The 15,243-nt window shown below is 34.3% G+C and overlaps 2 protein-coding genes across 7 annotated transcripts in view; one reads left to right on the top strand and one right to left on the bottom strand.

Moving 5' to 3' along the window:
* Window positions 1-545: 545 nt before the first annotated feature.
* LOC117407080 (cell surface glycoprotein CD200 receptor 2-like) lies at window positions 546-3,902 on the top strand. The gene is made up of 5 exons (XM_034922660.2): window positions 546-646; window positions 1,236-1,313; window positions 2,238-2,546; window positions 2,883-3,161; window positions 3,790-3,902. The coding sequence occupies exons 1-5, from the start codon at window positions 559-561 to the stop codon at window positions 3,894-3,896; spliced, it is 861 nt and encodes a 286-aa protein (XP_034778551.2). The 5' UTR covers window positions 546-558; the 3' UTR covers window positions 3,897-3,902.
* Window positions 3,903-8,511: 4,609 nt separating this feature from the next.
* The window catches only part of si:ch211-214p13.7 (uncharacterized), a 31,365-nt gene continuing 24,633 nt past the window's right edge, over window positions 8,512-15,243 (bottom strand). For all 6 annotated transcript variants that reach the window (XR_004545025.3, XR_009329402.1, XR_009329404.1 and 3 more), the window contains 3 exons: window positions 12,649-12,671; window positions 11,539-11,573; window positions 8,512-9,217 (listed from right to left, as the gene is read on the bottom strand). Coding sequence is in view for 2 of the 6 variants with exons in the window: in XM_034011703.3 (XP_033867594.1) it covers window positions 9,035-9,217; window positions 11,539-11,573; window positions 12,649-12,671 (241 nt within the window). In the remaining 4 variants the exon portion in view is untranslated. The remainder of the gene's footprint in view (window positions 9,218-11,538; window positions 11,574-12,648; window positions 12,672-15,243) is intronic.

Raw genomic sequence — 15,243 nt, 5'->3', positions numbered from 1 at the left:
GTTTGCATTTTAGCACTGAACCTAACAAGAAAGAATGTTATTACATACAAAGGCTTGGTAATATGAGTAAGTGTTGAATATGTTTAATTGATTGCATCACATAAATTAAATATGTATTCAAATAGAAATTACAGTAGTTCAGTAATTACATTCAAATAAAGGATTTCAGTTTGTAATACACAGATGTCTCAAGTATCTTAAATAATGTACATCTTATGACACAATAAACTAATAAAAACACATGTAATAAACCATGTTCTACAAAGGCTTAATATAATGGATTTTTTTTTTCTCAATTCAATGTCAATATTCAGCTAAACCTCTTTACGTCATATGGAAAACCTAAGACAGAGTTCTTAGAATTCACATTCAGCACCCTGACTATTGGCACTGTTTTAGTTTAAAATCTATGCCAAGAAAAGGCAACAGGGTCTTTGCTTCCTACGCTTAAAAAAAGGTTGTGCAGAGGGTGATGAAATTAAAAACCACAGCCTTTAAACGGATATTAGAACGCTTCACAACAGATTCCTACCTTCACTGTCCACAGTACAATCTAACATGCTTAAACAGAATTTGTGTGATAAAATGTACGTGAATAAAGCCGTCAGTACAACATTTCTGCTGCTGTGGATAACGCAGACTCAAGGTAAGAGAAATTGACATATTCAGTTGAAAAACTTAATATTTCAAATAATGTTGAGTGAAAAATCGTACTTTATGTAGTGAATAAATTCAATTATTAATCCATGCACCATTAATTAAAATTTAGGAAATACATGGTTAGACATTATTTCTAGTTTTTGTGAGGCAGATATTTTTTTTTTTTAACAATTGCTCCACATGTAGGCCTTACTGTATTTGAAAGAAATACATCATTTAGTTTACTGAAACAAAAAAATCAAAATATACAGTACAGTACGTATAGCATATAGAAATTAGGTGCATACGGGAAACAGCACAACTGACGAACATCTGTGATGGGTACTGCTGTTTTTTAAAGCAGTAAAAGTGCGTTTCTTATACAAACTACGCTAATGTATATAAATAAATACTGAATAAGGTGCACAAGGAAGACTCTTAAAGCAACTGATGTTAATATCATGACCACTAACCAAACTAACCTTATTTATATCAAACTGAACCAACTCACTGTGTATTTGCGTCCAAAAATGTCATTAACATTGTACTAATATTTATTGTCAGAAATTAACCCATACAACTCATTTCTTCTTTAGACACCCAATCAAATCCTTCACTCGCCTTCAGTGTGACTCCAAGCTCTTCAGCTTCAACAAAATCACTGGATTATTTTGGTAATTGTTCATTAAAGTAAAAACAGATTTGTATTTCATTTTAATAAGTCATAAAATAATTAATGAATAAAGCGTCCATACTGAGCAGAAATATATTATTATTATATTTGGCATTAAGTATTGATGCTTTATTAAATACTAAGGGGAACAGTGTCTTAAATTCAAACTGGAAAAATAAAACATAATACTATGCTAATATTACTAAAGACAGACTCACTTTGTCTCTTACATCCTTGCTTCCGTTTATTAATCTTTCCTGAGAGTTTTAAAGTAGTCTTTAATGTTGTAAAAGTATGCTATACTGTTTAACTCTCACTAACTTTACCAATGTAATTTCTCCCCTATATTTGTATGTAAACCTTTTGTATTTAATATTAAAACAGAAAATGTATGATTTTGATCCTGCATTACATTAAACATGACCTTCACTTTATGTTGGTTGCCATATGCCCCATATATTTCAGTCCCATTACGGTCTGTGACACAAAAGCACTTGAGTGTTTTTTTTTTTTTTACTAAGAATTTTAATTCTTGTTATTATCCATTCTGTAAATCTCTGTAAATAGGCAGTATCACACTTGTGATAACTGATCAAGCACAGGTTCTTACTGAGACTTAAATACACTACCCTCCAGCACAGTGTGCCACAATACTTGATAATGTATGTGCTGCATGAAACCAAACTGATGGTAAGGATAGTATTTTGTTTCATAAAATATGACTGCACTGTGCAATTCTGATTTAGATTTTGTGTAAAACTTTCAACTTGATCAATGTGTAACAGTGGCTTGAGCAGTCTTTAAATGCAGGTTTTACTGTTACAGTATACTGCTGGAAGAGAATGGAGAGACAACTTCCATCAACATTATCTGACCATTGTTTGATTTTATAATGTTATTAGTAATTTCCTTTTAATTTCCCTAGATGAAGAGAAGTTCATCAGCATTAAGTTGGGTGAGGAGATTAATCTGAGCTGCACAAATCGAACATGGAGCACAATGCTGTATGATACCTGGGGGTTAACGAACACGGACAAAACATGCAGAATTGCACACAGCAATAGCGAGCCTCCTGTCAATAATTGTAATGATGGAAGAATACTTATCAATACAACTGAAGGAAGATCACAGCTGCACATACCCCCATTTAACTATGCATATGAAGGGATTTACAAATGTCAGACAGCCTTCCAACATGGGAGCCACACAACAGTGTTCAATGTATCTGCCATAGGTAAGAATAACATTTCAAAGAGCTCTACTAACAGCACAACCCAGAGGACACCTGGATAGATAAAGCGAGTGACAATTGAACAAAGGCTATTCAATACACTGGGACTGCGGGTGGATTTAGACATTTGGGGGGCCAGATGGCTGCACATGTTATTGCGCAAGTCATGTAAAGGCTGTTTCTGTTAAATTTTAAAATAGAAAATTCACAAACACAAATGTACTTCTCAAAGAAGAAATAAGGAAACTCAAGTTGTTGCTATCAATGCCATGATATAGTATCTCAAACAAAATATTCAACTAAAATCATGTTTTAATGGTTAAATGTATTCTTTTACAGTTCAACCAGAGATAAGTGGAAGAATTGAATATTCTACCAATGACAATCATGACATGGCTGTGTGTGAAGCTTCCAATGGGAGACCAAATGCAAGCATAGCATGGACATCAGATGAAAATGTAGCTGACAAGATCATTTACAACCGGAATCGTACCTTTACAGTGGAGAGCAGGCGTATCATACCTTACAATACATCTATGGGAAATGTCACCTGCATAGTCAGTCATCCATACTGGAATGAATCACAAACCTACACAATTCCATACAGAAGAGGCACAGGTATGTTTACTACTGTTTATTAAATATGATTTACATTTTAAAATAAAACCTATTGCTTATTATAATCACCAGCCTATTTTTTTGTTTTGATTATTTTTTTGCAAACCTGATAAAGGTGGAATTTCTCTAATGAAAAGACAATATCAAATAGATAATATGTATTATAGAGATACCTATTAAAACAATCACAATTACAATATTCCTTAGTTTTAAAATCGAACGGTCTTTCAGTTGAACCACATCATTAACCTTTTAGGGTTAATTAAATCCCAAAGTAACATCATTTAGTAACTTTTCAAAATGCATGTCTGTATGTACAGTACCTAATGTATTTTCACTTTACCTACACTTTGCTACTAAAAGGTAGTGTTTAAAATTGGGGGGGTGGGGTTGGAGGATGTCCAGGCAGCCAGAGTACATACAAGAGTGATCCCTGCTGAAACCCTTCAGTATGAACTCAGATTTCCATTTCTGTGCCTGTAATTACATCACCATTTGTTTTGCTTTTCAGACCAGGCGGTCAGCTGTTTTCTTTCCGTAATACTGTTTCATTTGTAACATAAAATATTCAGAGCATTAAGATTTTTCAGCTTAGCTTGTATTAATGGATTTCAATCTGTTCTTTCAGAGCCATCAAAGGAGTCGCAATGGATTGTACTTTTTGCCCTCATAGGGTTTTTTCTGGGATATATTGTTTGCATCATCGTATTTCTCTTAAAATACAAATCAAGTTGACCCCAAGTAGGTATCTATATTAAATTACTTTGTGTTTTGTGTGCATTAATAAAGAAACGGTAATAAAGAAATAACAGAGTGTAAACAGAGACAATCATATACATATACAGCACCTCAACACTGGATTGAAATACCAGTATGATTTTCAAAGTAAGTTATTAATGTCAATTTAGCAATAGATTACAAATACAAAATATCTGAGTTTGTGGTAAGCTACCATTAGATTCAAAATTCTGCAGTAAAAGCGTGAGTGATTTTCTGAAGTGAGGTGGGGAAGCATATTAGTGTTGCACTTTGTACTGAAAACCATAGGTAATGCATTGTGCAGTAAAGCCATTGTGCACATAATCAACTAATAGGTTATTAATATAATATAGATGATGCAAAGTATGCCACTGTACAAGTTAGATAAAGAGAAGGCGATGTGATACCTTTCACTGGACTAACGAAACAATACTGTACAAGTTAAATCACATTCACCAACACCCATGCCAATATCCATGTTATCAATCCTTCCTTATTTTTAGAACCTGTCCCCTTTCCACTGGTAAAATGCTTGACAAACATGTATAATTTTTCTTGTCCAGGGACCACATATGGAGGACACTGATATTGCACAGTCCTTTTTCCCCAGTGTTTAGAAGGCCCATCACATCGTACACTCTTCCCTCATGACTGGGAATCTGCTTGAAACCAGCTTTGCTGCTCAACATGTTACAAATTCAAACCAAAAAAAAAGTCTAAACATAAGAGATGCTATTACTAGTTCCTCTGTTGTTTACTGTTCTATGAGAATTGATACAGCATGTATGTAACAGACAGTGTTGTGTGATGCACTTGTGTTACAGATTCTAACCACTGTCAGTCACATACATTTGAAAGCTCTATAACCACGACTGCAAACACGCTTTTTTTGCGTAGTGGTTAAGGATCTTGGTTGCAGTGTGCAGTCACCAGGTTGCGACTGGCTCTGTTCATTTCCCTTTTGTAACCTAAAAGAGACACATACTGTAGTCTTGAATAGCTACGTGGTCCTAAAATGTACACATCCCAAATCAAAGATAGAGAAAAACTGAAACTGTAAATGCTGCTTTTTATATGTTTGGTGTATATTTCGGTAGCAATATTCTCATTCAGTTAACCATGATTTTGTATTCCCACTGCGTAATAGTATGGTCTGTGTATTTATTGTTGATAGATAATAAGTGATTCAAAAGACTTGGATAGTTTATAGAGTAAAACGGGTAGTGCAGCTGTTTGCTCTCTCATTATCACTTCCTGGATCCCTTAGATAAAGGTTAACTCCAGTCCATATACAGAAACCCTAATCGTCCAAATGCAAATCTGTAGTTTTAAAGATGCAGACACACATTTCAAACTTTGTGTAACTGTTACAAATGACTTATTTTCTGTCCTGCAGTTCAAAGAAGACTTGTACCTGGACATAACACATTTCTTTAGTATCGGGTGCAGGATATGTGGATTTCCCCTTGCAAACAGGGGTACTGTATTGAATTTTACAGCCACATATAGAACGGGGAAATCAAGGGCAGCCTCCAAGCAGCTGAAATGACAAGTTTATAACAGCTGCACACAAACTGCGCTCGCACACAGCGGAAACCTGCCGGGACTGGTTTTGCTCTCTTCTGTTTCTAAGAGATGACCACAAAGACACAGACACATACTCTTCTTTAGAGCTGCAAATCTCCCTGCTCACCCTCACAATGTTCACTTAACTGGAAACCCCTCTCCCCTCCCCTTAAAACACATTAAAATTCATTAAGTATTACCAGGATTCTTCAGGAAATGTCTTCTCTAATTTAAACTGTATGAAGGGGATTTCATACAGTTTAGTATGTGTGCACTTACCTGACCACAGGGTATTGACGTCCCACAATTTAATATTATCATGTTTGTTATATAATTAAAACTGCTATATAAAGTTACTAAACACAGTTAAAAAAATATTATGTAAATGTTGAACAAGTAGTTGGTGATGCCAATACAACTGCTGACTTTGGTGGATAAGTGGCTAGTTATTTCAATACTGGCTGGTTGGTTACTTAGAGATTTTCCTCTTAAATGTTTAAAATGCAAATGTAGGGGCAAGATGGATCTCAGTGTAAATTACCAATTTATAACTTTATAAATGCATGGAATAGCCTACCAGGTGAAATAGCATGATCTAAAACACTGGGAACATGTACAAAAAGACTAGAGTCTGTGCTTTTACATTAGTTCTCCCAGTAGGGGAAAATGGTGTGCAAGAAAAGACAGGCTTTGATGGACCGAATGGCCTTTTCTTGTTCTCAAACTTTATAAAAAATAACTTGACCCTAAAATTGTGTTTTATTATTATGATATACTAAACATCACCACCATGTTCCCATAGAGGTAATAGAAATTGCACCATATGCTTTAGGAGGCTTGGTGGTCCAGTGGTTAAAGAAAGGGGCTTGTTACCAAGAGGTTCCCAGCCCAGTCCCTGAACAAATCACATAACTGAGGTCCTATTGTAAGTGACTTTGCAGCAGCAGTTGTGATGCATAGTTCACCCCTAGTCTTTGGAAGTCACTTTGGATAAAAGTGTCTGCTAAATGACTCATTAATAATAATTTGTATTATCTGAGTAAAGCAGGTTTTGTTCTCTACATTGGACAGATTTAATTTATGGGCTATTTAAAGAAAGGTCTTGAAAGTCAATTTTTGTACACATAATACAGTTTAAAATCCAGAGACTGTTATTGGCTTCTTCAAAAACAGTGTACCAAATACCAAATTGTAAAGTTCTTATCACTACTTAAAGCTTTGTGAATAGGGTCCAATATACACAACTGCATTGTTAGCATGTAGAGATGTTGAAGAAAAAAGGTTATCATGTTTTAAACCTGAATCAGAAATGCGTCAGTACAGTTTGATGTGAGTGGTCATATTTAGATCATTACAAAATAACCCTTTGTCTTACTCCCCTAGTCCAAACTGTGGTGTGGTCAATGATAAGAACAAGTGTAACTAACATTTTGATTAAGACACCTAAAATAACTTTTTGGGAGCTGTGACAGAAAAAAACAATATGCAAATGAGTTGATCTTAATCAAAGGTCAACACCCCACCCTAATTTGCACATTGTACTATCTCCTGCCCAATCTACTTTTTACATATTCAAAACCTCAACATTTAGAACAACACAGTACAACTCCACCAGTGGAAACACATCTATTGAGTAATATTGATTTTATAGGAAAATGGACCAGCAGCTTGAGTAAGATTGTAAGAAACAGGTGGCTAAAACAAACACATTTTCTGTTTTTATAAGAAAGTATAGCTCTACTTATGCTGCATTCGTCTGTATCTTCAAGGAACTAATGTAGCTAACTGGTCACAATGAGGATGTTTGACTAAACGCGTAGAATAACTATAGACAGGCAGCCAGTCTTCTCTGACTGCTGACTTTCAAATTAGTTCTATTTTTAGTCACCCTGTCTGGAGAGCTAACACACCAGCATGACTGCTAACACTGGGCTAGATTCTTAAAACTATTTATTTCAAAATGTCATAAACAGATAGTTAAAATGCCCCTAATTAAGTTACCAACTTAGAAATTAAGAAGTCTTAGGTTTGTGGCTTGTGAATAGTATTTATCATTTGTTTTAGAATTATAAATGGTGTTTTTTCTCTTTAGACAAAGAAAACGCTAATGGCGATTTGGATATCTAGCACATTCTGCTTTTAAAAACAGTTTTATAAAAATAAATACCATTATTCTAATGTTCTTGTGGCACATTAAATATTATATTATATTAAAAAGAAAGGGTTTTTATTATTTTCCCCATACAGTACCTAATATGCTATAATGTGTCATGATTTCTTTCAATTTAAAAGCATTGTAACTTTAAGATGGGTAATCTTGCCTAACGGATGGAGCCTGTGCCACCCTCTACATTTGGACCAGGACCAGTTGGAGAGTGGCAGTGTAGGCTGTATGCAGAGCTCATAGGGTCTAGAGAGATAATCATTAGCTAAAAGCTGTATGCCAATTTATTATTATTATTATTTATTTATTAGCAGACGCCCTTATCCAGGACGACTTATAATTGTTACAAAATATCACATTACTTTTACATACAATTACATTATTTTTTTACACATTATTTTTTACATACAATTACCCATTTATACAGTTGTGTTTTTACTGGATCTAGTAGGGTAGCAGTGTCCCCCACCTGCGATTGAACCCACAACCCTCTGGTCAGGAGTCCAGAGCCCGAACCACTACTCCACACTGCAGCCCGATCCACTGTACCCGTATGTATGAGGGAGTTTAGCAACTATTTGGGGAACCACGACATGTAATAAAACCAGTAACCATATCTATAGTAAGTGCTTGTCTGTGTCTTCATTGCCTTTGGACTTAACCTGTATCTTTAATAATAGTACGGCAAAATTAGTAGCCATATTTAAGTATAATGTAGCTAAAATTACATATGTACATATCCAAAGACAGACCTCAATGTAAAGTATACTGAACACACTTATCAAATATCAGTGAGTGCAGAGACAGAACACATATCATAGGATAATGAAGGGATTTTTTAAAAAGACGCAAACTCAAGGGTTATAAAGTACCTTTAAATTATTTAATAGCTTATAATACTAGCTAGTAAACATTATATAGTTTGTACATACATCACTGGTATACAGAAAAACAAATCCAAGGCACAAGAAGGTGTAAAAAAAACAGAATGTACTTTTTTAAGTGCATGAAGACATACAGCAGAACTCGTTTACTATATATATATATATATATATATATATATATATATATAGGTACAACAAACTGCTTTGGCTGTGTAAAACATTAGTATACAGTCTCAGGAAAGTTGAAACATTTTCTCCAGTCTCAGATTATGGTGCACCACTCTAACTGCACTGTTTACTCCTACTGGCCTGTAAAAACTAAACAGACAGTCGCATACTGAACATACTGTTTTGCTGAGGTAGCACAGCAGTAAACAGAATTTTCCAGATAATGAGATACAATTTTGGTTATAGGCCTGTTTTCATTCAAGTGTTGAATATTATAGTATATTAGTCATCTTTTCAACACTTTACAAAGTTGCAATATTAGGATTCTAGATTTAATCCATTTGAACATAATCATCATTACACTCTTCATTACTGTTGTTTCTTTTTTTGACAGATGGTAGACTGACAACTGCATAGTCACAGTTATCACTCATCACCACTGTCTTTCTAGAATTTGCTGGGTCCCCGTGATCAATGGTAGCATACAAAACATCTTCGTTCACACGTGTCTCCCCCTTTCAGTTCAAAGAAGAAAAACAAAAAATGAATGCATGTCTTCATTTACACATAATAACAATATTGCATTAAGGTTAAGGGGTTCCTGTGTTTGCTTTGCTGTTGCTGTTGCTCTGTGTCGTTAAACCGAAACAGAAACATCTGCTGCGATTGTCAGTGTTTCCTTTGACACTAAGTTAACCACCCTTTCATCCAGTGACAAACATCCTCCATAAGAGACCCTTTTGCTGCACCGGATGTAAGGTATTTCTCTTCCATTTCACACTCAGACATTCAACTGACAATGGCTTGGTTTACTTTCAAAATAAATACAAGTCTCACCTTTTTGGCATGCTATATTGGTAGTACCTTTTGAGCAATTTGGGTTTACTTGTAGTATTCTTTTAGGGGAGAGAAATTCTCCAAAATTCAAGTAACCTGATTCATATTAAATCATAGGAGGCTATATTTAAATGTTTCTGTATTGCGTTCCAATTTGGCCTTGCACGATGACTGATATCCTGCAGCGTTCTTAACCAGGGTTTACAAGAAGTTTTTAGGTTGTGTTGAAGAATCAGCAACCCGCCTTGTTTGTCCACCAAAAAATGAAATAAAAAAGCAAAGGAAACAAAACAAAAGCCCTGACATATCGTTACAGAGATACCCCCCAAAAAAAACAATAATGTAAATATGCATGCATTAGTTACTAAACATTATTTGAGTGCATATATAAGAGGGCCTTGTGTTATTAGTATTATTCTAAGAATATTATGTATTCGGAAATGTGGGTGAATAGAATAGTCTATTGTAGATTTACTGCCAGAATTTTGAGAATGTACTGTACTAAACATTGACTGGATTATTTTTATATCACTAACTTAAAGTGCTGGAGTTTATCTCTGTTCGTATATAAGGCTCAGAATTGCTGAAGTTGTGCTTCTGTAGGAAAACGTGCCATAAATATATTATATATGTATGTGTATATTAGGTTTATGATGGAATGGTTGTCCTTTTTTTTAATTTGTGGAACGCTACGTCTGGGTTTTTGTTTTGTATTTTTTTGGTGGCCAAATGAGACAGGCTGCCCTTGCAGTTCTTCAACACAACCTAAAAACTTTGTGGAAACCCAGTTTAAGAAAGCTGTACGATATAACTAATTATACAAGGCCAAATTGGAACTCTGATAGAAACATTGAAATATACCCTCCTGTATTTGAATATTAATTAGGTCATTTCATTTGGACGGAGAATTTCTCTCCCTCAATGAATACTACATGGAAACACAAATTGCCTAAAGGGGGGATCTCCTCCAATGAAAATGTTCTTGGTTGTGAATAAGTACTGTTGGATTTTTTTATCCATTTAATAAAAAAATAAAAAAATAAAGATTATTCCATTTCAAGTAAAATAGACCAGATAGTTTCCATTGATTTACTTATTATAATTATTTTTAAGTATACCTACTTAACCAATATTGTTATTTTGTTTTAGGCTGCAATTCATTTTCAGTTACATTGCACTAGATTCATAACTGATATTTTAAATGTGAATCATCTGTGCTGTACAAGTATTTTATTTTAATGTCAGTTAATGAAAAAAACAGCATATGTTTTATAAATCTAATACTTTTATATGACTTTGTTTTTGTTAGTATGCTGTTTATAAGTGGGTTATATTTTTAATAGGCATGTATTAGCATGGTCCCCAGTCACCGTTCTGTCTAAAATTATTTAGTTTCTGCTTCATGCATGACTTCCAATCTTTTGATCTAGAGACCACCCTTTAGCAGTTAAAGAGCACATCTGCACACAAACACAATACAAAAGAACCTTCACAAGAACTAATCAAACTGCACTTTCCATATGGGGTTCCTTATTAGTGTCCTGATCTTACCGATGTTCTGGGAAAATATTTTGTATTATAACAATTATTTTTGGAAAGAATATGTATATATATTTTTTGAAGTAGGCCACTGAGACCTGAACCAGTTTAGCAGCAAGTACTAATGTCAGTATCTGCAGCAAAAATGAAAGGAGACGATTGTACTGCTTAATTCTCTCTCATCATTCTGCACTTTGCCATTCAAAAAAGTGTATAAACTAGGTGTCTTTCTAGCATGCAATTTTTTTCAAGTAACTGACCCTAAATTAAACAACTCAATAAATCCACATTTGCATAGTTTCCCCACTTGTTTGTCAAAAAAAGGGTACCACAAGAGAAAGGTAATTTTCTAGTCTCTGTAAGTCGCCTTGGATAAAGGCGTCTGCTAAGTAAACAAATAATAATAATAATAATAATAATAATAATAATAATAATAATAATAATAATAATTTACACTTACAACAGCCACGTTTGCATACAATGTTTCATCTTGACCTAAAATGACAGAAACAGAATCCTTATCAAAAAAACGAGATACTCTGAGGCCCATTGTGTTAGGCCTAAAACCACAGGCTTTCCTGTCATGTAAGCATTTCAAGAAACGCTCATTTCAGAAAGGAAGTTTCTGTTGCATAACCAGTTTTTGTAAAGAATTTATTTTATTTATTTATTTTTTTAGTCAACAACAACAAGTCATACAATTTGTTGATACTATAATGAGGTCACTGATGCATGTTTTGATGAATTGAAGTAAACTAAGGCAAGCAAAGAGACCATGCTTCTAATCAACTTTCAAAACAATCAAGTTAGATGTAAGGCTGCAAATTATGTGAATCTGCAAAAACATATTTGACAAGCTGTCTTTCTCAATTGCTCCTTATTGCGATTTAGAAAAAAGAAAAAAAAGGAAATAATTTGTATTTGAGTTTAATGAAATTTCAAGGCATTATCAGTACTCTTTAGTCACACATCTGAAAAGTAAAAGTAAATCTATGCAGTTCAGTTAATATAAAAGAATCAATGTGGTAGCACTAGGGTACTTTCCTTAAAGGTATATCTACTGCAAAAGACTAATGTGACCCAAGTGAAGGGAACACCCCTTGCTTGGTTTAATGTTCAAGTTATTCAGAAAGATCAGGTTACCTGGAAAATGGGAACTATAGGTTAGACGGGTAATGGGAGACACTTTATAGAACTGGGAAAGTGATGGTTACCTAGGAGATGGGGAATATTTTCTAGCATTGCAGAAGTGCAGATTGCCCAGGTAATGTTAAATGTAATACAAGATAGATAGATAGATAGATAGATAGATAGATAGATCGTGATTTGTTGTCACATAGATAAATATATATACGGTTATTAATTTAGAGCTTAGAAAATACAATTCTGTGTCTTAATAGAAAGCAAGCAGTGGATAAACTAAGAAGGGCTATATTGAAATGTGTGTATTAATAAAATTGCCTAGGCTTTTTTCAATGAGCAGCACCTCGCCATGAAAAAAAAATCTTGCTTCAGTAGTTTCAAAAGCTAGTGTAAATGTAACGTTATTTGATGAAAAAAAACTAATTACCTTGTGTGTCTTGCTTTCCATCCCTAAACCAAAAAATAAAGAGAAAGGATTAACATCGCTTTTGTGACCAAGTGCTTACAGTTACTACCGTAATGCAATGTTCCTGTTATTTATACTTATTTCAATGCAATGCTGTTGTTTTTTTGGCATTTACTGCAATGTTAATTTTCCATCAATATGGTGTTAATAGTTTCCTATGAACATCATGTGACCATTAAAACTGATTTCAATCGGAGTCTGGGTGGTGTTTTATACCCAAGTTAAGCAGTGTATCAGCTACTGCCTTCATCGGTGTATGTGTAGCATCTCATAAATGTAACTTCGGATTCATTCTAATAAAGCATTTTGTAGTTATGGATGATTGTCTAATATGCCGGCTTCTTAAATTCAATCGTTTCTCAAATTTCTCATCTCAACACATTGTCTATATCCACTACCTCTTTTACAGATACCAAAAGAATAAATTCAGTCAGTATCTTGTCTTTGCTCATTTTCTCCATGTTATTTTGTCATTATTTGCCTCAACCTCTGCTGTTATAATCCGAAGTTCGAAAGTCTTAAATGTGGGTTTTCTGATCCTTTCTCTGTCTTTTGGCGCTGACTTGCAAACGTCATATCATCGTGTTAAAAAAGGCATGGAGTATGTAACACAGACTAGATCGGCAAAACTGTCTTCGAGTAGTAAGAGGCAGCCCAGTTTACTGTGCAGCTGCTGTGAATCAAAGTTGCTTTTAATTCCCTGCTATACGTGATAGTATTTCCCATTCCAATACTAATGAAATGGGGCAGAATTCAGAAGGGTGGCAAAGCTGCTCATTATAAATAATTGGGCATACAGCTGAATGGCTAGGAATTTAAAAGCTACGCCATCAGTGTAAACCGTCAGAGGCCCAGCAAACAAGGCAAATGTTTGATTAGGCTGTTTAAATTCACTGACATGACACAATCTCAAAAATATTTCAAATCGCAGAATCAATTCAAACTTTTAAACTTTGGCCACACCTCAATAATTTGGTTTAGAATAGCTTTTTATTCTGGCGTTTATTCTACCCTTTCCTTTTTCTTGACTACTTCAATAACATTGTCTAATTTGTCTAATTTGTTTAAATGTGGTGAAAGTTCTCAACCGATGCGCGCACAAGCAACACCGCTGGTAGAATGTCTATATTTTTACATTTGCTTGAAACATTGCTATTGTGTGTGTGGGTGGTGTGTTGTTGTGGATCAAAAATGGGCTTATGCATCATGTGCATGCAAATTCAAAAGATACAACAATAATGTAATCTATATTATAGTATAAATCAGCAGTCTCCAACCCTGGTCCTGGAGAGCTACAGGGTCTTATGGTTTTCATTTCAATCGAGCTCTCAGTTACTTAATTGAACCAATTATTGGCTTAATTAGTCCAGATTAACAGATAGTTTCAGATCTTTAGCCATTGATGACAGACATCTATAAAACCTGAAGATTTGGGGCTGTGCAGGACCAGGGTTGAAGACTCCTGCTATAAATGTACAGTATGACACAAGAGCTAAATGTAGTAAGAGAAAGGGGCTGCACCTGCTTAAAAAGGATACTTTTCAATGATACGCTGAAAATCTGTAAATAGCTATTTAGATATGTTTGACAATTAGATATAATGTGCTTGGAAAGTAGTAGATAGTAAATATCCAGTGAAATGTTTTTTTATTTTGAGTATGATGTCTTTCCTGTTCACTAGTTACTATATATAAATGTAACCAATTATTTTGAAGAATGTTTTTGATTAAATTTGTGTGTTCAAAATGTTGTCAGCTTTGTACACCAAACCAACTGCAGAGTTTGAAACTTAACACCATTACGCACCAACTCTTTATACACATTCAATGTACAACGAATATTAATTTAACAAGAATGTACATTTATGATTAATTGTGGAATCAAATAATTTTGTTTTGATCTCATGATTAATGTGTTAAATGACAAACGGTTATGCTGTGCAATTAGCTTGCTGGCAATAAAACAGATACAAATGCTTTAATAAATAAAAATGTTTCAGTTCTGGACTGTACATATGTGGTGTGAATCTTTGTTCTGTACATTTTAAATATGTTTTTCTTTGTGGAGAATAAGAAATGCTTCAGTAAAGTCGGGTTTCACAGACCTCAAGGAGCACAAATATTGAACTACCTCATATAAGGAAGTAGTGATTCTGAAAATATACAAAATATGCATATTTTCTTTGTATGGAATTTGAAAATATACATTAATGGCTGGTTTACATACTGTAGTATGTGCCACTAATGTTGAGATACCTAATAGTGTAAGGAATCTGTGACACCAGCCGTAAAGACATGTAAAATACCGTAAATAACCAACAAACTTAAGATTGGGAAAAAGTGTAATGCACAGCAGGTGAGTAACATTTGCTTTGACTAAAAACATTACATATAATAAAATGAAACAGTCCAGTAATATTAATGATAGATTTGCTAAATTCATTCTTCACATCAAACCTCTAGAGCAGGGGAGTCAAACTCAGTTCCTGGAGGGCCGCAGTGTCTTCTGGCTTCTATTCCACCCGAGCTCTCAATTACTTCATTAGTCTAATTATTT

The sequence above is a fragment of the Acipenser ruthenus genome, chromosome 8 (genome assembly GCF_902713425.1).
Source record: "Acipenser ruthenus chromosome 8, fAciRut3.2 maternal haplotype, whole genome shotgun sequence".
Lineage (NCBI taxonomy): Eukaryota > Metazoa > Chordata > Actinopteri > Acipenseriformes > Acipenseridae > Acipenser > Acipenser ruthenus.
The sequence above is the reverse complement of the archived record's forward strand: the minus strand, read 5'-3'. Positions and strand labels throughout refer to the sequence as shown.